Source organism: Spodoptera frugiperda, chromosome 6, assembly GCF_023101765.2.
Source record: "Spodoptera frugiperda isolate SF20-4 chromosome 6, AGI-APGP_CSIRO_Sfru_2.0, whole genome shotgun sequence".
Lineage (NCBI taxonomy): Eukaryota > Metazoa > Arthropoda > Insecta > Lepidoptera > Noctuidae > Spodoptera > Spodoptera frugiperda.
The window spans coordinates 12390953-12414780 of record NC_064217.1 but is presented as its reverse complement, the minus strand read 5'-3'; the positions used below and the strand labels follow the sequence as shown (position 1 = coordinate 12414780).

Here is a 23828-nt window from a genome sequence, read left to right as displayed (position 1 = left end):
GTGTATAGTATGTGACTCCTATCTAATAATTCATATATTTTATATTTTCGTCTGAGAAAGCGGATATTAAACTTTTTATAATTACACAAATATTATAAATGTAAAAGATGTTTGTCTGGATGTTTATCTGTCCATAACGCTGAAACTACAAAACGGATTTTGATGAAATTTGGTATACTGACAGGCAAGGTACGATCTGACTTGGGTGATAGGATACTTTTTATCCCATGGGAACGCGAGCCAAACCAGTAGGTACATACCGCAATCTGAAAGGTAATAATAATCATATTGTCTGGGCTGTAGTTAACTAGAAAACATCTTCAACACTCTACCGACATCAATTCCATTTTCATACTTGAAACACTGTCACGATACAAAAACAACATTATAAATATGTATATCCAGGTACACACCGGTTATACATCAGAATGAAAATAAATATCCAGTATAAACTGACCGTTAAACGAGAGAAAAGATTGTACAAAGCGGGACCATGATAAACTGGTTTTCTATAGCTTCATGTGTAGGTACAAAGAATGATACAGCTACGCACATAATGGAAGGATAACAAATAATTTTCTTACGAAAATAAGGAAGAAATGATGTAATCACATATTAATAGAGAAACGAGAGCGATTCATTAAGGCAAGAGTAGGGGAAAGTGGGGGAAACACGAACACCTAAGGGAAAATATAAATAAAACAGTGGAATCAAATCACAGAGTTTCTTTAATTATTAAATTATAAACTTTACTTATCTAGCTAACGTATTACTAATCAACATCATTATTTTTTTTAATAAAATATAACAAAATGACCGAAAAACAAAACCCTTAGTGTTCGGTTTTACCCAACTGATGTCGGGTAAAGCCGAACACCAAGTGGGGTAATCACGTACTAACATTACTAAGGTAAATTGTAGTTTTTGGAACACAAGTATTTGCTGCTCTGCCAATGCTGAGTTTCTTGGTTTGAACATCGACTATAGCCTTTTTGAGATCCTCTAAACCGTATTTAGTTTCAATTTTTCTTTTATAATTACGGGGCATCTGAAATAAGTTATTTGATGTTTACCATTATCAAAATCACCCGACAACATAATTTAGTGCCACAAAGAAATCAACATAGACTGGAAAACACTATACCCTATTTGCCAGCGGCTAGTTGGAAAAAAAAATTAACAGGGAACTAACAAAAAAAGGAGAGAGGAGTAATGCCGAACGTTCGAGATTACCCAACATGCAGCGTTCGCCTTTACCCCACCGGGTCGAAAAAACTAAAATGGAAAAAATATTTTAACTTATAAAACTTTTACCAAATGCGTCACTGTCATTTGAATGGTTAGTATGTAAGTTTCCCACTACGTAAAGGTTAAATAACTATTCTCAATAGAAATAAAGCTACACCAAGTTCAATTTATCAAAAAATTACATCGAAAACATTGAAAATATTAAAATTGACATACCTTGAAAAGTACGTGCGTCCGCGTCTCCCGTGTCGTTGACTGGCGCTGGTGGTGGCGTGATCTCTGAGTTACTGGCGAGTGATATACGGCTATATCTTTCTAACATATTAAAACTATTGGGTTCGGGTTTACCCCGCGTTCGCGTTTACCCCACTTTCCCCTACACTGGCATGTCTCTTAGATGACAAAGAATGATATGCCAAGGACACATTTGATTTTGAACTCTAAACCAAAGCTGCTTAAAGGCTTATTTAGATTGCATTTCGTTAAAATAAAATGGTTTTCGCTAATAAGAGTTTTAAGCTATAAGTAGAAAGATGAGATGAATCTTAACGATTGGAATTTTAATTCTTAAATTAGCTTTTTTTATTTTCATCTTGTTCGTAATCTAGCATTTATAATAATGTTTTATTGCAATCTAAATTAGCACTTCAGCGTAATAAGCATTCCAAAGCCAAATATTTTTTATAGTATTATAAGCCGGTAAACGAGCAGACGGGTCACCTGATGGTAAGCGATCGCCGCCGCCCATGGATACCTGAAACACCAGAAGCGTTACAAGTGCCTTGCCTGCTACACTTAAAGGGGGGGGAAATCATCCAATGGCTCCCACCTTGAGTAAGGCGAGTGTGACAGAGTATCCGAAGCCCCGGCAACCCATCACGTCCCCTCATTTCGCTTAATGTTAAATAAACAACAAAGAAAAATCTTCATACGTGCACAGTTATAAAATACCATTAATGTTAAGAAAACAGTGGCATTGCGATGAAAAAAAATAAAGTCTAAAGAATTTACAGCTTCAGGGACGTGGAGTATTCCCCACTGTGTATTGAACTTTCGATAAAAGTAGTTGAGAAAGGGTCAGGCGATATTTCTTCGATTCCCAGGAGAAGACAATGTTATGGGATAGGTGAAACATTAACACGTAAAAAGTAACCAATGGCTTACGAGATAGGGTTGATGACAAGATACAAAACAGTGGAAAAATCCTTTAAGAATAGTAATTACGATTTTTCCAAGAGTGAAGAAAAAACTTACCTTTAAATACTTAGGTAACTAGTTTTGGCGTGCAATCTGAGTATTGCCGTGCCCCTACCAAGTCGAGCAAAAAAGCGGCACGGCTTTAACATACTTTTCACGAAGGCATTCAGGTCCTTTTCGACCACCTTATAACTTCGTTTTAGATAGAGCAAGAAGCCAGATTGTATTTTCATGCGATGGGCAAGTGAATCTATTTATTTAACCCATTCGCTTTTATTAGCCAGGTGCGGGGCGGTTTTTGTCATCGTAAAAATATGTGCCCTGGTTGCAAATTTTTTTGTGACTAGTTTTCGTAAATATATAAGCAATTTAAAAAAGACGCCGATTGGCGTATTCCGCACCTGAATATTAAATAAAAAAACGCCTATAGGCGTCCGCCGCAACGAATGGGTTAAAACATAAAAGATTTTCAATATTGATATGACAATAACTTACGACCTTTTGTCGTAAGTAGCTAGTAGTCGTCGTCCCTTAAGTAGCTAGTAGAAAACGCGAATAGGCATACACATACCTCTAACCACAGTTTAATCGGATAGTTAGATTTCCTGAGAATTCTACTGTTACGGGAATCAACAGGATTGCGTGTCCGAAACTTCGGGCACGCAATCAACACACGAATCAGACTTCTACCTCAGCTCAATAATTAACATACGGGCATTGTTTACATTCTTAGAACATTACAACTTTATAAAGGAACGTTCGAGAATATTTCCACCATTTTGTCCGTACTGAAATAGAATCTGTTTCTTCAGACAATACATTGTAATCTCTCGGGCTCATTGTTTCGGACTGTCCTGTCTGTTATTACGTACCTGCAGTTGGCAGTATCGTTTAATTGGAAACTCTTCAGTATGGTCATAGATCATTAAGCTGAGTAGAAGTGCCGATCTTGCTATGAGAAAATTAGTTTTTTATGTTTAGATGAGTCAAAATTTTGATTTAGTTAATTGATGTTTTTAGTAAGCTACAGTGTAGTGCCGTAAAATGAACTTTACAATTGCTGAATTATTCCTAGTTGTAGGTACATTATCATACAGATAAATAAACTCACCTTTATTTAAGTTATACATGTTACCGATAAATATTTTTTTTTATGTTATAAACAAGTAAATGAGCAAACGGATCCGGACCTGATAGTAAGCAATCGCCGCCGTTCATGGACACCCGAAACACCAGAGGCGTTACAAGTACGTTGCCGGCATTTTAAGGGTTAGGAATTTAATGGATGTTGGTAATCGGTAACCTCACTCACACAACGAAATACAACGCAAGCGTTGTTTCAAGTCGGCTTTCTGCTCGGCCGTGATATCACTCCGGTGGAGCCAGCCTATTCGTGCCGAATATTTTTTAGATATTTCATTTGTTAGCGTCCCTTTCTATGTTCTGTTACTTTACATTACTTACAAACAGTAAAGCAGGTATTGCAACTACATACATTTTTGCACACTAAACTGACGAAGTTATGCTACCCCATCCAGCGATGTTAGTTCTGCTACAGTATACAAGTATTCAATCCCGGTGATATCTAGATAATAATAACTTGTTAAGTTTCTTGAACACTGACTAGTTTCAATGTTTAATCCCCTTCTGGAACCTTCTGTGGCATTGTTACACTTGCCGTCCGTCGTCGACGCAGATATTATACTTTTTTTTTGACGTATCACCCAATGGTAGGCAATCGCCGCCGCCCATGGACATTTGAAACACTAGAGGCGTTACAAGTGCGTTGCTGGCCTTTTGGGGGTTAGGAATTTAAGGGTTGTTGTTCGGGAATCGGGGATTGGGAAGATTGGGAAGGGAGGAATTAGGCCTCCGGTAACCTGACTCACACAGCGAAACACAACGCGAGCGTTGTTGCACGTCAATATTATACTTGTGCACTATAATATTTTCTTCGTAGTGGCATTTAATTTAGATGGACTGGGCGCCGACGATGGACAGACGGACGGATGGACGGATAGAAATCGATCGGGAGATTTATTGTTTATTTTTTTACGGTAGATGGGTCGACGTTTGGCCGTTATCTCGCCTGATGGTAATTGATGATACGGCCTACGATGAAGTACGTCTGTCCATAAGCAACCTATTGACTCAGAGGACACCCAGGTTATACTCATCAGGAAACACAGACTCCGGCAAAGAATACCACTCCCTAGCAGTTCGCATAAGGAAGCTTCAAGCGAAGCGCTTCGTGCGAGTGGGTGGGATATCTACTACGAAGCGGTGGAGCTTCGCCGATTTGTTATCATATATATATTACATAACATAGTACGTTATTAAACCTAAAATACCTACATAAACACACAGACATATCACTCCGTTTCAAACTCTCGCTAATCCTCGCAACTGGCATAACACTGAATACGACGAAACTGACTAATAGCTTGTTAAAAATCCGAGCGAACCCTCGTGGAATTGCACAACCATGCATGTGAAAACAAATCCCGAGCAAAAAAAAAAAAAGAAAATTTATCAAATCCACTGGAAAATGGCAAAACCCCGTCGAAACGAATTTATGTAATCCTAAAATCCAGCTTAAACTGGATTTATTAACTTTATTATCTGTTCTATATCATCAACCTTTGTCAACATCGAAACGGGATTCAAAAATTTTGTAAAATTCCAGTGCAAACCGGTTTGATCCGAAATAATCCAATTAGGAGGTAAAAGGGATGTGTTGCGAGTCACATCACTAGTTTGTTCGGTATTTAGTTTCGTACAATCCGTACCTATGTATATATCGACGGTTAAAAGGAAATATAGTATAAGCGACATTTTGGTCAAAAATGAGTTTACTATGCTATCCTACGTAAAATTTTCCGCTCTTTCGAATGCGCTTACTCTCATGGCTCTACGATGACATTTTTGGCGTTTATACTCTAGCAAAAAAAAAAACATTTTCCTAGTATTCTTTCGACGACCGACGAGTTTAAACGGCTCTCCTGAACATTTCATTTTTTGTCGCTTATACCCTATTTCCTTTTAACCGTCGATATGTATACCTATGTATGTGTGTATGTATATGTATAGAGGAGCAACGTATTTGATTTATGAATATATTCTGAATTCAGGTTAGTTAGAAAAACGTGACTGTGTTACTGATGTCTGAATTCGGCCTTGTAACATATTTTGCTTTGTGGGGTAATACTATGGCGGCAATTAAATTCCAAACCATATTAGTTGTTGAAACCGTAGCTATGTTACATTTTGTTTTATTTTTAATAGGTAACTAGCTGACCCAGCAAACTTTGTACCGTCTCAAACATAATTTTCTCACCTTTTAAACCTTCCTGGACTTCTACAAACAATTCAAGACCATGCCAAATGGGTCCAGCTGTGCTCAAGTTTGAGCGAGTCTTACGAAAAGCAATTGATTTTTATATATTTTTATTATAGATGGATGTAGGTAATTGACAGTTGGTTCAGGCTTATATGGTAGCACTATACAACTATAAAAAAAACAACAACAACAACTTTTTTATGGTATAACAGAATCGATACTCCATTTTAACCAAAACAATGTTTTTTTTTTCGAAAATTATCAAATTTAAGTCTCTGAAAATGTGAAAAAGAAATGTGAGGAGATCAACCCTTTTGAACAAAGACGTATTTTTCCAAGTACTCGTATTTTGTCTAATCAATTTTGATAAAATGAAAAATTAAACACGGTACACAAACCAACACTTTTCTCTTTTCCAATAAAACCTATTGTCTTATATTTTAATTACTTAAGTAAGTTCTCGTCCAAAAACCGACATGATAAAAACGCAAATTAATGAAGAAAATATAAAACAACTGCCTGTAGTGACTAATTAGAGTAATAAGGCTATATCTTTAAGACGAATGGTAAATTTTTCTTTTCAATTTCACAAAGAGGAGCTTGTTACTTTTTTAAATTTCTTTTTTCTTTACAAAATAGGTAATAGGTAGCAACGCCTGCAGCTGAATTTTATGTTTGTTAAAAATTTGGCCAAAATATGTTTTTTTCTGAATTTAATTCTAGTAATCGTGTTATTGGTTGCGGTGGCTTGGAGGTTAAAGATGCTCGTTACTCATGCATGAGGTTATAGGGTTCGAAACCTACCAATGTAAGTACCAATGTGACTTTTTCAGAGTTATACCTATGTACTCTCCAAAATTATTTAGACACCATTAATCCGCTGTCATCAGACCCACACTTACGGTGGCCAGAGATCCAATCGCAACAGCTTGGGCGTGAGGAGGTACGCGTCCTCACGCGCCCTGCCTCCTCCTAAGCTAGCATGACTGCTTCGCAGAACGAGGAGATGCGCGCCCTCGCTCCGCACCATGGCCTGAACCAAGGCCGGACGCGAGAGGTCACCATCGCCGACCATATCCCTGAGGACACGGGGTGCTCAGCAAATGCAGGGCACATCCCCACCGTATGCTCCACCGTGTCCTCCGGGCGGTCCTCGCAGTGAAGACACTCGGGCGTAACCCGCCTGCCTAGCAAGAAGATTTGGACAAACTCTGTTACGTAGAACCATGGAATAGATTCTGTTTTCCGTGTGTAGAATAGATCCATAGCAGCCAGCTAGGAGAGATAAGACACAATACCTACAATCGCAATCGAGTAAAACCTAAACATACAACCTTTTTTGGATTTGACATTACTCTTACACAATTCAGTCTGTGGTTCAAAAGTCAAAACATAACGAAAATTTTAGATTAGATCACGAAATAAATTGTTAATTGAATGGAAAATTGTATAAAAATTAACGTTGACAATGTCGCCGTTGGACGACCTGCCCGATGTGGTGTCTTTCTTTGGAGTGGACTTGAGAACAGGCTCCTTGATAGTCGCTGCAATAGGAGTGGTGAGTCTGCATTCCAAGGATGCTTTTCCAACAGAGATATGTTGTCTAGCTATGCTACGAAGATGTAACAGCTAAGCTATGTGACCGTTTCCACTGATACTAAGCTGTGTAGCTGTGCGAGAAAGATGCGCAGCTCGAGTATACGATGTATCGATAGCAGGAAAACCATCCATGGATGCGTTTGGCTTCCACCAATCATATTCAGTGGTACACATAGCTTAGCACTGGTGGAAACTCAGTTAAACTATGTTTTTATACGGAAAGATGCGTGCTATGGATGGTTTCCCTACTATCGATACATCGTATACTCGAGCTGCGCACCTTCCTCACATAGCTACATATCTTAGTATCAGTGGAAACAGTCACATAGTTTCCAATGATAACTGAAACTGGGTTTTGATAATTATAAATATCTGAAGCTCTTAGCGGTAGCATGGAGTATTTATACTGAATATTTTAAAACATCGTAGAAGTAGCTATACATTCAGATCAGATAAGTACTGACATAAAGTACCTAATACAACAAAGGGTATACAAAAAATGGAACATAAGTACAATAAATATACAAGGTATGTAATTTTGGCACAATATAACATTACATGACAGATTTACATATGAAAATCTGACTGAAACCTTTGGCTTTATGCTCTCTGAGGCATGTACAAGAACGGTTCTGAACTAATTGTGTTTTTATGTGAGAGGTTCCGTACAACTCAAAAAATGTTTTTGTGTTTAAATCCCGCTTTTTTGTTGTTGTGCTGTGTAAAGTTGTTCCAAAATATTAGCCCGGTAACAGTAGGAAAGGAAGTTTAATTTATGATTTAGCCCGGTACACGAGCAGACGGATCACCTGATGGTAAGCAATCGCCGCCGCCCATGGACACCCGAAACACCAGAGACGTTCCAAGACGTTGCGTTACCGGCCTTTTGAGGGTTAGGAATCTAAGGGTAGTTCAAGAATCTGAGATTGGGGAGGAAGGGCCTCCGGTAACCTTTCTCTCACAATGAAACACAATGCAAGCGAGGTTTCAGTCGGTTTTCTGTAAGGCCGTGGTATCACTCCGGTATAGCCAGCCCATTCGTGAAGAAGCATGGCTCTCCCACATTTACTTGTTCATAGGTCATTATTTGAATAAATACGACGTTAAAGATGGGTTATTTTACAATTTATTCTTTTAGCTTAAGCTTATCGAAGATCACGCAGGAAATAAAAACATCATAATATTTGACCTTCAAACAAGGATCTCTGAAACGTGAAAATAAAAAGCTACACATAATTATGAACGGTACATATAAAATGTTTGGAAGGCAATCCTGTACAAAGGGTCGGTTCACAATGAGCTACGTTTCTATGCATCCGTTGTCGCGGATGAGGAGAGCGCAAAATTTGATGCGAGATATTCTTACGTGCGTGACGAAGAGACGTGTGCCCTGGTTTTTGGTACCTCTCCAAACGTGTATTTATTTGTATTCTACAAGTCTATTATGATATTTACTCCGTAAAGCTCTGTTATTGGTTTCCCCGGCGACCTTGACCGAATCAAAGGTTTAAATGGGACGTAAAATAGTTGACAAGTCCAAAATTCCAAGGTTGGCCTAATTACTTTGTTATCAGCGAATTGTGTACTATTGAGTGGAATTAGTACTATTACAGATCCGTGCTGGCTAAGACTTCTGGGATTTTGAAGGCCGTGAAATTAGGTCAAAGTTTAGCTCTTGAAACAAATAGTTCTAATATCCGAATACTATAATTGGTTTGACCTGATAATAAAATAGGTATCTGTTGTCAAGTACTACGTAAATCGTGAAATAATTGCGAAGACATAGGAACGATTAAATTACTAGATGACAATAATTTTTCATCCGTCTTGAATTTTTGGTTTCACTCTTAAAATCAGAGGGATGAATTTGCTGGCAAATAAATTGTTAACAATCTAAATTATTAGGAGCCCATGATACTTCAGTTTTTTTAAGGGTCAAAAATCATCCAATGACTTCTCACGCCTCGGGTGAGGCAAGAGGGAATGTCAGACTTTTATTGACTAAAAGCCACTCCGTTCCTACTGCTGCTTTTTGAGCTAGAGCCCCGGTAAACCGCTAGGTAGTCCGCAGCTCCGGGATACTCCAGTTGGAATAAAGAAGAGTGGCAGAATTCAACAATTTATTGATCCTGATATGATATTTTCCAGGTTCATCCAATGGCGTACGGATGTTCCTGCTTCACACCCATAAGCTACCTCATCGTCACAATATGGATACTAGTGGCTCTGTACTTCGCTGCTAGCATCGCTTTGTTCTGTGGAATAGCTAATGTAAGGCCAAAGTAAACAAAATACCTTTTTTATGTTCCCTTTTTCATCTTTATTAATCTTCTTTTGCGGATTAACGAAATATTTTCAAAAATAATGTTTGTTGATAAAAGAGCCCAACAAAATAATGTTTAGTACGTGTATCTTCACGCTTGATAGGCAGATCATAGTTTAAGAGATTTAGGTTTATCAGAGAGTAATGTTGTAACTTTGTAGTCCCTTAGTCAACCGTTAGGACATGGGACAACACACAGAAGAGTAGAAGTGGTGCCAAAGAAGATGGATCAGAATTGCCTCATGTCCTTATAACAACGTGACGTAACTCAATCTCTCATAGCTTCTTTCTGGTGATCTTGGACCTGATTTTATGGCCGTGAGATTATGGCCTTGAGGGTGTAATTAGTCCATATTAACATTCATAAGGACGAATTTTTCATAACAGCGTCCGAACTATTTTTAAAGCAATTTTTCTATATGATGGTGTAAAAAATTAATAATGCCATATATTTTTATACAAGTTTTTTTTTGAGATGCTTTGCTATCGAACCTGGGGTAATTTTGTATGGATTGTGATCCGTCTTCTTTAATCTTTCCTATCATCAGCACACGACTTACATGATTATGATGGACACTAAAACTGCTTTGTTTATCCACAGGACGATGCCTTACTCTGTACTATATGGATCTGGTTCACAGTCATATTTGTAGCGATTATGCTGATGATGATGATAATGCTCGCTCTGCTGTTCACCTCTAGAAGACAGAGGAGTAGAGTCTTCATCACGATATTGGGGATGCTCTGGTATATCTGTTAGTATCTTCATGATTGAACTGTTTCTGGTATAGCAGGTTTAAATTTTCATTTATTGCTTGTTTTTATGTGATATTTTTAGTTTTTAGAAAATAAATATCAACCTTATCGCGTGTATTTGCTTTCATTTTGCTGTTTCTATTAAATCACATTGCAATTGGTTAAAATCAGAATATTTAATTAGAACAGTTAACATGCACCACTTCTTAGTCGAGACAAGCCTAGCCTAGCTATTATGCATTAAATATTAACTTCCAATTTCCATTTTCAGTAACAATCTACTTCATATTGGTAGTGAACAGTCATCGCAAAACTCTCAGTAAAGACAAGGAAACGACAACAATAAAAGCGCCACCGGCAGGAGGGGCGGCAGAGAAACCATCAGAAAGCCCATCAGGAGCAGACTCACCACCAGCAGCAGACTCATCACCAGACCACCCACCATCAGACGACGCACCATCACCTGACGCACCATCACCTGACGCACCACCACCCGATGCGCCAGCACCTGACGCACCAGCACCCGATGCACCAGCACCAGACGCACCAGCACCCGATGCACCACCAGACGAGCCCCCACCAGACGAGCCCCCACCAGACGGCCCACCACCAGAAGACCGAAAGGCGCGACGCAAGGCTAGTGTAAAGCAATAACTAAAGAAAATAAATAGTTTTATTTATTAATTATACAGACACGTTTTCATTTACTATTCGTGCCGATTTCACAGAGTGGTCAGAGGGATGCGAAACTGTCTCGGTTAACGACAGCGACACCGGCTAGGCCGATGTTGCAATGTACAATGGTCCCAACGATTCGCCACAAAAAGGGCCCACGTTTGTACCAGTATGAGAAAAAGGAAATTATTCCAACCCATACAACGTTCCACCAAGGGTAATGTCAAGGTTAACAAGAGTTCGATGTCCGTGTACCTATTTATTTTGCTAGACATGTGCCGCCATTTTGTAATCGTATTGTCATGTAACAAGTAATAAAATTGGTTTTATTTTTTGTGTTTATTTTTTTTTTGTATTTGAGTTTTATGTGTAGTTCAGATGATAGATTATTGCACTGACCACATTCTGACTGCATCACCTAAAGGTTGGCTAGCAAGAATGTCTATGGCATTAAGAAAAAGTTTAATAAATAAAAATCGAGATTAGTAAAAAGTGGTGTATATGCTTAACGTATTTATAGCTTGAACAACTAGCTACTACCGTTACTACTTGGAAGGGTTGTTAATTCCATGTCGTTTTTGTTTTGACAGCAGCTCGTCCACGCTTTGTTTGGGCAATATCTAATTTTTGAAAATTAATTCCTAAATGTTTCTGTCATAAGGACTTTCGCCTGACAGTTCCAACACAAACTATTTTTTTTTTTAGGTTTCCTGAATAGAGGTAATTGAAAAAACTTTTCGTACCTACCATTCAATCATTTTTAAGTATTGGCATTAGCATAAATTAAATTAAATAATGATACATTAACATCTTCAGGCATATTTCATTATCTTCAGTCCTTTTTGCTTCAATTTTCGTATATTTTCTATTCCACAGTTGTAACAGGTGGCACGACAGTTATTTTTCTAATTGTAAGCCAGTAGCCATATGCGACTAATATGAAGTAAGCCATTATCACTGAAACAAAAGTTAAAGCTTATTAAAGGTAAGCGTTCACAGGTCCGCATCGTACGCATTGCACGCTTTCCGTTTGACGTCATTAGCACGCATCGCGTAGGCATTGCTGATGATGCGGTTCATTCATACGATGCGGATCAGTGGACGCAGTTGTATGAGTTTCTATACAAGACAAACCAAAATCCGTTGCGTGGGATGCGTACGATGCGGGCTTGTGGACGCGTATCTTAAGAGAGTAGTTTCCAACTGGACATATTAAGTACTTTTTCTAAAAGTAAGCGATAATAGGGATGATGATGGGGTATGAAAATTAAAAATCTATTTAGTCCGTCAGTTAGGCAATGAAAAGACATTAGACACGTATTTTTTTATTTTGTCATATAAAATAACAATACTAAGATAAAACGAGTCGTAGTTTAGGAGTGGGAGCAAATACGTCATTTCTACGTATAAAACGTACCTAGAAGTGACGTCACGCGATATTTCATATCAATATATCTATGAAAGTATTTGTTTCCATAAGAAAGTAAAAAATACGTGTCTAATATTTTAAAATAATCTACAAGACGGACATTAAAATAAAAATTAGTCATCTACTCTATTTTACTAATCGATTAAATGAAAGTGTGATATTTTTGAACATTTTATCGCATGGAAACATCAAAATAATTAGTTTTTGACTACGGAAACTGCCCAATTGGCAATATGAGAGGGCCTTGAAAACGTTTGGCCTCACGCGACCACACGTGCAAACTCCATGAATGAACTACATAGGTCTACCTATATAACGGGTGATTTTTTAAGAGCTTGAGAACTTTTTTTTAAAGAAAAACGCATAAAATTTGCAAAATCTCATCGGTTCTTTATTTGAAACGTTAGATTGGTCCATGACATTTACTTTTTGAAGATAATTTCATTTAAATGTTGACCGCGGCTGCGTCTTAGGTGGTCCATTCGGAAAGTCCAATTTTGGGTAACTTTTTCGAGCATTTCGGTCGGAATAGCCCGAATTTCTTCGGAAATGTTGTCTTCCAAAGCTGGAATAGTTGCTGGCTTATTTCTGTAGACTTTAGACTTGACGTAGCCCCACAAAAAATAGTCTAAAAGCGTCAAATCCATGTGGTCGAATAACACAAACCCAATTGTCTTCAGCAACACTCTCAGAAACAGACGCAATATTCTCTTCTGTACGCACTGTACGCATTCGTGTGGTTGGTTTAATGTCCAATAAAGTAAACTGAGTGCGAAACTTGGTCACAATCGCATTAATTGTTTGCTCACTTGGTCGATTATGTAGACCATAAATCGGGCGTAAAGTAACACTGATTTTGGTAATAAAATTCAATGATTTGCAAGCGTTGCTCGTTAGTAAGTCTATTCATGATGAAATGTCAAAGCATACTGAGCATCTTTCTCTTTGACACCATGTCTGAAATCCCGCGTGATCTGTCAAATACTGATGCATGAAAATCCTAACATCAAAAAAATCACCCATTAGATGCCTATGTATACGTTTATGTAATTTATATTAGAAGAGTGGGTGGGTTTGCCCCCGAAGTCCTATAACTTTGAATGAATAGAAATTTATAGTGTTTCACGTATGTCTTTGTTCGTCGTGGTGGTTTGGTCGAGATATACTAATACATATATACTCGGTAGAGTGTAAACATAACGCTGACGAAACAAAAAACGCTACAAATTTTTTTGGTTTTTATACTTTTTAATCGTTTTAGTTTTCGTGTTATTGGTACATAAGCCTTAGGCAGTTGATTACAGTTATTGTTCCATAAGATAAACATTGAATTCGTTTCGATTTCGTTCAACGTAAAGCGAACTCATATTAAAGGGTACATACAGATCGATTCAATTAACGGCCAAGACATCTACGAGGCACTTGATAAAAAGTTAGTCTTTAACTTACCTCTCAAAAAACTATTTATTTTAAATATTTCCATGTAATCTCTTAATACCGAAAACTGAAAATAGATAAAACTGAATGACATAATCGGAAGGATTGAGTGGTTTATATTTTTATTTGAATATTTTTAGCTACAAATCGTTGCTATATCTTTTTATACCTTTCAAAATAATCAGTGAAGCGAAATCGGGCATTCTTGTGAACGAGCATACAAAGATATATTATGTAGGAATGTATATTATGTTTTGTGACATAAAATGATATTCTTAACTTTTGATTTCTCGATTGGATTATTTTTTACTTGCTTTCGAGTTACGAAATTGTCTTAAACAACTCCCTGTAGAGTTCGTTTTTTATGATGATTTAAAATCAAGAACCATGCGACACCAAGTATTTGGTACCAATTTTTTTTAAACGTATTTTGAGCTGAAACTTTGTGTAGAGATTCTATTCAACCTGTATTCTTCAGTGCTTCTTGATGTATATGGGTATTTTGTTACACGCTGTATCCTCCTCCTCCTAGCGTCGTTATCCTCATTACTGAGGGTCGTGATTCCCTATTTGAGGGATGATCTTGGTCCGAACAGTTACACGCCACTTATTTCTCTCCTTGGCCAAATGGAGGGCAACGTGTAAGTTAGTCTCCAAGGTTGTTCGAATCTGGTCAGTCCACCTAGTTGGGCTACGTCCTCTTGATCTCCTGCCGTCAACCTTTCCGGTGACCATAACACGCTGTATACGTACTCGTAATTATTACATTAATTATCCATGTTCAAGAACATTTTGAAACAAGAATTGTTTTTCCTTTTACGGACATTATGCTCTAAATATTATACTCGGTAGCGAAAACCTTCTACGAAATAATCTTATTCTTTTGTTTAAGTTGTACTCTACTAAATATAAACAAATCAGCTTTCAGTTACAAAACATTCCAGGAACAGTCATCCTGAAACGTCCATCTGGATTATTCACGACAGTGATTCCCGCTTTCAGGATAAAGGCTTACGTTTAAGATTTGAGATTAAAACATTTAACACTTGAAATACTGCGAAAATCATAATTTTTGGACTATCTAAAAACTTAAATGATGCTTATACGGTAGAAATAAAACAAAACTGATTTCATGAATGTAAATTGAATAGTGTAAATCAATTCAATCACTGTAGGTAGTCTTTTGATTTAATAAAACTAGAAAGGAAAATATCGCGAGGAAACCTAGATTTATAATAGTTCTTTAGAAGTTTAGAATCGCCAATCCGCTCTGACCATGCGTGGTAAATGTTCAAATCTTCTACTTCTGAGAAAAATATTTATTTAAAGTTGCTCCACGTGGGGTTCGTTTATAAACATACCATGTGAAATGGTACCAATATACTTGAAGCCCAAACCACCGAAATAAGATTTTCTTAGATCACATAAAATGTTGCTGCGTGGCAGTCGGTTGCCCAGCCACCGCGCCAACCGTGCAGTCTTAGGCCAGCAGTTGGTTCTTATAGACTGATAATAATCATGATATTGAAGAGAATTAAAACAGTAGATGGTATATCACATCTCACAATATTGATTGTTTTAACCGACCGGCTTCAATGCGAGGGCTTTGTTTTGAAATCGGTGAGGCGCAAGGGATTCAGTGGCTTTACCGATGTTTCGGCTACTTCCTCAATGTCAGTTGCAGATCTAATCGCCTTAAGTCATATTATCTAACGGTAAAGTTAGTAGGCTTTGTGCACATAGACAGAATATGTAAGTAAGTAAGGGATTTTTACAATAAATGTAAATATTTCCAAATCTTAATTGTCATTTTTTGTGGGGTGAAAATCATCCAATAATTTGCTTTATATTTTGACTTGAATACCTACCCATTTTGTTACATGTTCGTTGTATCAAAATTCTTTATGATACGATGAATGCTTGGAAGTACTAAGAGTGTTTTGGTTGGTTTTCCAACAGAGATGTGCTATGTAGCCACGAAGATGTAATAGCTAAGCTGTGAAGCTATGACTAAGATGCGCAGCCCGTGTATGCGATGTATCGATAGTAGGGACGCCATCCATATCCATAGCATGAATCCATAGCACGCATCTTTCCATATATAAAAAAAAAAAACATAGCTTAGCTGAGTCCGTTTCCACCAGCGCAAAGCTTTGTGAGCCGACCAACTCTGGTGAAAAACTCTAAGGATATCATGAAGTCCTAAATATCTGGTCTTAACAAGAAGTTAAACAATGTTTCGATTACAGACACTGTTAATTTGTGAAGCTATAGATTAAGGCCACGCGTTAGATTGGAGCTTTATGGAAATTTGAACTGAGATCAATTATTACACTGAGATAACATGGAACACTTATTCATGGATCAATTTTAGGCCATGTGTTGTAAGGAATATGATTCAAATTCCTACATTCGCAGTTAACGGTATAGGTTTCGGGAAATATTGGCACCGTCTGAATTTCTGCGATATAGAACTTTATTGGAATAACTTAAAGTTTGTCTTGCTTTAGCCAGATTTCAAAAGCAAATTCATATTTGAGATGTTTGACACAAAACTAATTATTGCATAACATGATGCTCTCTCGTTTTCGTCAATCATGTTATTACTCCCTTATATAAATAACAATGCAATAGAAGCCTTTTGCTGTATAGGTGACAGACAATTGCTGACGCCGCGTCTGTATGTTATGTTTTAAGTGGATAATAATACTATTGAAGCGACATATGACCAGTAAAGTATGGACACATGAACGACGAAAGAATTTACTAAATCACATGTATACGTAATCTTTAACTACTTATCTGAATACGAACAAAATAATTTTGTAACTGAATATTATATATTGATAACAAGTAATACAACATTCAAAATACTTTAAACGGTTTTAATGAGATCTATTCTACGAATCAAGGCGTAAGGTTTGATGATAATGAAACCAGTTTTAGAAAAAATGGTGTGACCATTAAGATTAAGAGTACTAAATATCAGATCGACCCGTCATCAAGAAAAGGTTAACTTCCTATTATCAAATTTGGCCCAAACAAATACAGGGACCAAGCTAAATATAACAGCTTTTTAAATATTGTTACTCACCGTAAGCTAATAGAGCCCCGGCGAGGGCGATCATCCAGCCGAGGCTGGTGTCCGTGATGTACATGCACAGCAGCACGAACACCAGCACCAAGGACTGGCCCCACCATAACCCCGTCACCACCACCCAGCTCAGCACCACTGATGATTTGTGCTGGATAAACAAATATAAATTACTAACTGATCCGGCAATATTCGTACCACCTCAAACTTTTCTTTTTTTTTCAACTTTTAAACCTTGCCAAATCGGTCAAAATTTGCCAAATCGGTCCAGCCGTTCTCGAGTTTTAGCCAGACTAACGAACAGTATTATATTATATGAATAATTTCACATCATGGAACTCAACAGCCATGTTTTAAGTACCTAATTACTTTTTATTGCTGAAAGAAGGAAGGAAGTGTGGGAGAGCCACGCTTCGGCACGAATGGTCCGGCTCGACCGGAGTGATACCACGGCCTCACCGAAAACTGACGTGAAACAACACTTGCGTTGTGTTTCGTTGTGTGAGTGAGGTTACCGGAGGCCCAATTCCTCCCTTTCCAATCTTCCCAATCCCCGATTCCCCAACAACCCTTAAATTTCTAACCCCCAAGAGGCCGGCAACGCACTTGTAACGCTTCTGGTGTTTCAAGTGTCCATGGGCGGCGGCGATTGCTTACCATCAGGGGATACGTCTACTCGTTTACCGGTTTCCATAAAAAAGGAAAGTGATAAAATTAAACAATGTAAACATTGTTTATTTACATTTCTAACCATAACTACTTACATTTCTAACCCCCCAAATAAACCAGAGGTTGACGAAGAACATGAATAGGCAGTAGATGGCGGCGTTGATACTGAAGCTGTATGCATTGTGCATCACCAGCGAGGTGCATCCCTTGCACTCCTTGTAGTAGAGGATCTCCACCGCAATGCTTATCACACAGATTACACTAATGATCTGCAAGATGCAAGAAGTGAGTATCATCACATCAACAGCCTATTAGTGGCCACTGCTGACCAAAGCCTCTTCTCGCATGAGCATTAAACACCACGCTTGCTTAATGCGGGTTGACGGTTTCAAACTTTGTTTCTTTCTAATCTTCTCGCATGTCAGTGGTGTCCAAATAATCTTAGAAAGTATATACGAGTAACTCGGAAAAAGTCACATTGGTACTTGCCGTTGGTAGGTTTCGAACCCTCTTGCATGAGAAGCGGGTGTCTTAATTGAGCAAGCGTGGTGATTAATGCTCAAACCTTCTTCATGTGGAAAGAGGCCTTTGGTCAACAGTGTCCACTTATAGGCTGTTGATGTGATGTGTGAAAACTTAAGTGCCATTAAAATGTCACTCACGATAAGAGATTATCAATAGGTGTTTTAAAAGATACATACAACTTACCAACGTAATAGAACCGACAATCAGTGAACCTTTCTGCAATGTGAATTTTCCTAAAAACGACTTAGGAGCTATTTTTTGGAAGAACATTCTTCAATAATTTTATCTTTCATACAATACATGTATAATGTCTAAAAATTCACTCATACATTTCTCAACCACCCTGATTTGACAGGCGTGATGTATTCTTTATCAATTAGTTTTGTCTCGTTGGTTTAATGAAATGTAGATACTAAACTTGGCACTAGAATCATTTCTCGTAGGGGCTTTAGTGTCTGTGATAAAATCCACTAATGGACTACAGGACTGAAGGCTAGACAGGGCTGAAGATCACAGTCTAAAAGGGTTAAGTAAATCAGTATCCTTAATACGGGTTTGCTAAACGTTTAACGAAATCGAAACGTTCGGCGCTCTAATTGGCCGGCTCGAATGAACCAACCAATCTGAGCGCCGAACACGCTCTCGTTTCGATATCGTTAAACGTAATACAAACTTGTACTAAGCCCTCTGAGAGCAATGATGACCAATTTTTCGATCTAAAGTAAAGAATAACTAAAATAAAATTATATTAGTTTTCCGATCCGAAAAGGATAATTAGAATTATATTATGGTAGTAGTAACTTGTGACATTGGGCTCAATAAAAAAAAAACCAACCATTTTAAAAGTGGATTCAAGAACGACTAATTTGCTACCCCTGAACATCATCTATTTATCTTGTGAAGCTGATCAAACATTACTTAAAGATAAACATAACATAAAAACAGATGTTCATATTTTCCTGTTAGAAATTTTGAAAAGGAGGAAATCGGTATTGGAAACTCTATGGTATTATTTACTTACATAATGTGTTACCCACGTTTGTATGTATTTAATTGTGTGGTTTCATGTATGTTCTTTTCCTAATATTTTTTTGAGGAAAATAAGATAATTTGAATTATAATTCCGATATCTAGGTTGAGTTAAGGCTGCTGCGCAATGTTCGATTCCCCCACGCGGAGCAACTCTTTCCGTGATCCTTAAATTGTTGTTACGGGTCTGGATTTTACTTATTATTCTGTGTCTGGGTGTCTTGTGTTTGTGAACTTGTATGTTTGTTAAAGCATCCACGACATAGAAGAAAATCCTACAGTCCCACTGTAGGATTTTCTTCAGAGTGGGGACTAGGATTGTAGGATACAGTGGGGCAACTTTTTTATATAAAAATAGAGTTTATCAAGTTAATGTTCCTGAGAAACAAATTCACATTATAAATATTTGTTTTATTTCCTAGTTCACATCGATGGGTATGATAATTGATAAAAAAATTCATAGTTAACTTAAAGTTTCAGTTAAAGCCAAGACAAAGAAAAGGACAACTTTAAATTGTAAAACAAAGATGAAGTCCATGTACCGGTACTATGAGGTGGACGGTCTGCCTGTTTACCCTCCATCCCATAAAAAGAAAGAAATAAATACAAGTCAAAAGTTTTCTAGTTACACGAGGAAATGAAATGTCTCAACGAATCAACTGAGAAAGCCATTCAGAATATAAAGTAAGAAACAACTGACTTCATGTTTCAGGTACTGCAGAAGAATATTTTTGTATAAGTATAGCATAAGCCGAGAAATGACTCAAAGTTTTATATTAACGGATCACCTGATGGTAAGCAATCGCCGCCGTCCTTGGATACTCAAAACACCAGAGGCGTTACAAGTGCGTTGCCGGCCTTTTGGGTGTTAGGAATTTATGAGGGTTATAATTGGGGAATAGGAAATTTGGAAGGCAGTTAATTAGGCTTCCGGTAACCTCACTCACACAATGAAACAACGCAAGCGTTATTTCTGTGAGGTCGTGGTATCACTTCGGTCGAGCCGGCCCATTCGTGCCGAAGCATGGCTCTCTCACACTTAAACATAAATACATGTATGCATATACACTTAGTTTTTACATTTGTGTTATAAGTCCCATGTAATACCCCTATTACATGGGATAAAGCCTATTGCCATATTCTGGGCACAATTCCAGACTCCGTGCTACTACTGAGAAAATATCGAAAAACCGAAAAAAACCCGGTAATACCATGAGAACCCGAGACCTCTTGTCCGGCAATCGCACTAGGGACCACTCGACCAACGAGAATTATTTTCAATTTATGTAAATTAATTTTCTGGCGCGTTTTTTTATTTCAAGCTATTTGTATTCAATTATCCATTTTTAATATTCCTTGTTTATGTTTACAAACAAATTTTAATAATCTAAATTAAACACAATTATCTATTAATGAAAAATTGGTAGTAAATATTTTTTGATAATATTTTTTAATTATCTTCAGGTACATATTAGTAAAATATTCTTAAAGTTATACGATATTATGATAGTTTTCTAGAAACATTTAAGACACACAAAATTAACTAAATATAACGGTTTACTTGCGCGGCAGACGCGGGGAACGCGTCTGAACGCACTACTCGATGAGTATGAGTCCCTCTGTGACTCGAAACTAATAGAGCTTTACTCGGTATATTTACGTTAGTTAACCGTTATATTATAGAAAGTTAATGTAAGTAAAAATGCACACAAACAAAATAATGAGTTAGTATTTAGACACCATAGTGTATAGACCTTTTGGCTGATGGCATGGTTAAAAAAGTAAGTAAGTTTTTTTGGTACCGAATCTCATGGTAACTTGGTAGGCTATTCTCTGAGTTTCCGTGTCTCTTGATTGACGTATAAATGATCTAGAACCTAACAATTAATTTATGATTTTCACTCTTCAAACGTCGTTATTCCAATGTTATAGCTAACAAGTTAAAGGTGAGTTCTATTGTGTTTAATAATATTTTGTCTTTCAATTTGTTTAATTGGTATATAGCTTATAAATAAGACATGATGTATTGCTTTGTATCTGTAGTACGAGCCTCGCCTAGAACAAGGCGGGAAAAGTCATTGAATGATTCTCCCCCTTAAAAATAGATAAAAAATGTAAGGTGCTTTGTATGTCAATTTTATTTATATTTTGTAGCTTATATTAATTTACAGTAAATTAATTATGATGTTTCTCGCGCTATTACATTTCTAACTCTTGAATCTTCAACGAATTAAAAAAATAGTAAAAAGGCAATAATAATAATTTCTACAGAATTGCTGAAATCACAAGAAGTTATTATTACACTACAAAATGTCGACTACGATCTACAGACGAGGAAGAATTAAATCTCATTTCTGGTACTTAAATATAAAGAGTTTTGTGTACTAAAATGTAATTCCTAGTTTGAATTCCATTGTCCCTTTTAGCCTTTCATAAAACAGTTTTGAGAACCAACCCTTATCAGGAATGTTTAAACAAAAACAATGCTTAAAATGTGTACACCTCATTAATTTTGTTTGTTTACCTGATACGGTACGGTTTAGTCGTGTTACGAAGCCGATAAAGATTGGTTGTATAGGTAGGTGTCATTTAAAAACTATTTAAAGTCAAATTCAAAGCATTTATTTCAATTAATCCTAAATTAGGCACTTTTGAAACGTCAAATTGAATTGTCCGTCAGTCTGTCAAAGTTAGTAATTTGAACTAAAATCTTTCTTTTGTGATCTTTTGGTAAATTAAATCACTTTACATGGTAATTTTGTTGAGGTCGACCGAAGTGTAATTGTCTAAATGACGTGAATAGGCCGGTTCGACCAAAGTTATACCAGGGCTTCGCAGAAAACCGACGTGAAACAACGATTGAGTTCTGTTAGAGAGGTTAGGGGAAAGTGGGGGAAACACGAACACCTAAGAGAAAATATAAATAAAACAGTGGAATCAAATCACAGAGTTTCTTTAATTATTGAATTATAAACTATACTTATCTAGCTAACGTAATACTAATCAACATCATTATTTTTTTAAATAAAATATAACAAAATGACCGAAAAACAAAACCCTTAGTGTTCGGTTTTACCCAACTGATGTCGGGTAAAGCCGAACACCAAGTGGGGTAATCACGTACTAACATTACTAAGGTAAATTGTAGTTTTTGGAACACAAGTATTTGCTGCTCTGCCAATGCTGAGTTTCTTGGTTTGAACATCGACTATAGCCTTTATAAGATCCTCTGAACTGTATTTAGTTTCAGTTTTTCTTTTATTATTAGGGGGTTCTGAAACAATTTATTTGATGTTTAGCATTATCAAAATCACCCGTAAACATAATTTAGTGCCACAAAGAAATCAACATAGACTGGAAACACTATACCTTATTTGCCAGTGACTAGTTGGAAAAAAAATATTAACAGAAAACTAACAAAAAAAGGAGAGAGGAGTAATGCCGAACGTTCGAGATTACCCGACATGAAGCGTTCGCCTTTACCCCACCGGGTCGAAAAAAATAAAATGGAAAAAATATTTTAAGTTATAAAACTTTTACCAAATGCGTCACTGTCATTTGAATGGTTTAGTATGTAAGTTTTCCACTATGTAAAGGTTAAATAACTGTTCTCAATAGAAGTAAAGCTACACCAAGTTCAATTTATCAAAAAATTACATCGAAAACATTGAAAATATTAAAATTAACATACCTTGAAAAGTACGTGCGTCTGCGTCTCCCGTGTCGTTGACTGGCACTGGTGGTGGCGTGATCTCTGAGTTACCGGCGAGTGATATACGGCTATATCTTTCTAACATATTAAAACTATTGGGTTCGGGTTTACCCCGCGTTCGCGTTTACCCCACTTTCCCCTACAGGAGGCCCAATAACCTCCTATCCTCCTAATCTTCCCAATACCTCCAAAAGGCCTGCAACGCACTTGTAACATCTCTGGTCTTTCAGATGTCAATTAAAGTAAATTTTGGTCTTGAAATATTTGTAGCAGTCTAGAGAAGGTTTAAAAGGTGAGAATAATATGTTTGAGGCTGTACAAAGTTTGCCGGGTCAGCTAGTATAATATAAAAGCTATATTATCTGATAAGAAATTCGTTCCCTAGATACTCGAAGAACCATATTAAGTTTTATCACATGTACCTAAGTTAGGAGTTAGCCTAATAAACGAATGAAACTTCCAGCGAATTCTTAGGAATCAGTCTTTAGGTAATAGACTATGTAGATTCTAGAATAGTTTCATAGATACACGTGAATAACTGCTAATTTTCTCCCCAACTTCTGAGAATCACATTTCTTAGAAGAAGCAAGTAACATATCAATTTATCTAGCCTTGTCAAGCAAAAAGTTTTTACGCACAATAGTTTTAATTTAACAGCAAGGTTTCAAATTCCATGAACTTAGCTTAACTAACGAAGCACTTTTATTATAAGTAATGAATTATAAACGCAAATAAGACTTGACTATCGTAAATCAAATTAATGTTAAAATTAAATAGAAGTTTCAAATATAAATA

The 23828-nt window shown here is 37.0% G+C and overlaps 2 protein-coding genes and 1 long non-coding RNA gene across 5 annotated transcripts; 1 reads left to right on the top strand and 2 right to left on the bottom strand.

The window, feature by feature from the left end:
* Positions 1-710: 710 nt before the first annotated feature.
* LOC126910745 (uncharacterized) lies at positions 711-23174 on the bottom strand. 2 transcript variants are annotated; one of them, XR_007705351.1, is made up of 2 exons: positions 23013-23174; positions 711-1048 (listed from the first exon to the last, which is right to left on the bottom strand). It is a non-coding gene; the product is annotated as an uncharacterized LOC126910745 (long non-coding RNA). The 2 variants fall into 2 exon arrangements; XR_007705350.1 differs by lacking the exon at positions 23013-23174 and adding an exon at positions 1465-1630.
* LOC118267472 (uncharacterized) lies at positions 7147-11472 on the top strand. 2 transcript variants are annotated; one of them, XM_050694159.1, is made up of 6 exons: positions 7201-7343; positions 7763-7912; positions 9533-9655; positions 10309-10462; positions 10735-11099; positions 11192-11472. In XM_050694159.1, exons 3-6 carry the CDS (start codon positions 9542-9544, stop codon positions 11357-11359), a joined length of 801 nt encoding a protein of 266 aa, XP_050550116.1. In that variant the 5' UTR covers positions 7201-7343; positions 7763-7912; positions 9533-9541; the 3' UTR covers positions 11360-11472. The 2 variants fall into 2 exon arrangements, with proteins under 2 accessions (XP_050550115.1, XP_050550116.1); XM_050694158.1 differs by lacking the exon at positions 7763-7912 and having other exon boundaries at positions 7147-7343.
* LOC118267775 (uncharacterized) lies at positions 11846-18644 on the bottom strand. The gene is made up of 4 exons (XM_050694160.1): positions 18476-18644; positions 17863-18036; positions 17099-17249; positions 11846-12095 (listed from the first exon to the last, which is right to left on the bottom strand). Exons 1-4 carry the CDS (start codon positions 18560-18562, stop codon positions 12004-12006), a joined length of 504 nt encoding a protein of 167 aa, XP_050550117.1. The 5' UTR covers positions 18563-18644; the 3' UTR covers positions 11846-12003.
* Positions 23175-23828: the final 654 nt, after the last annotated feature.

Bases quoted from the DNA above. Each gene is read 5' to 3' on its own strand.
- LOC118267472 (XM_050694158.1), top strand. From the start codon at position 7,254: ATGTCGCCGTTGGACGACCTGCCCGATGTGGTGTCTTTCTTTGGAGTG. The intron at 7,344-9,532 runs GTGAGTCTGCAT...GATATTTTCCAG, and splicing joins TAGTCGCTGCAATAGGAGTG to GTTCATCCAATGGCGTACGG. The intron at 10,463-10,734 runs GTTAGTATCTTC...TTCCATTTTCAG, and splicing joins GGGGATGCTCTGGTATATCT to TAACAATCTACTTCATATTG.
- LOC118267775 (XM_050694160.1), bottom strand. From the start codon at position 18,562: ATGTTCTTCCAAAAAATAGCTCCTAAGTCGTTTTTAGGAAAATTCACA. The intron at 18,037-18,475 runs GTAAGTTGTATG...TGCATCTTGCAG, and splicing joins TTGTCGGTTCTATTACGTTG to ATCATTAGTGTAATCTGTGT. The intron at 17,250-17,862 runs GTAAGTAGTTAT...TTGTTTATCCAG, and splicing joins TTATTTGGGGGGTTAGAAAT to CACAAATCATCAGTGGTGCT.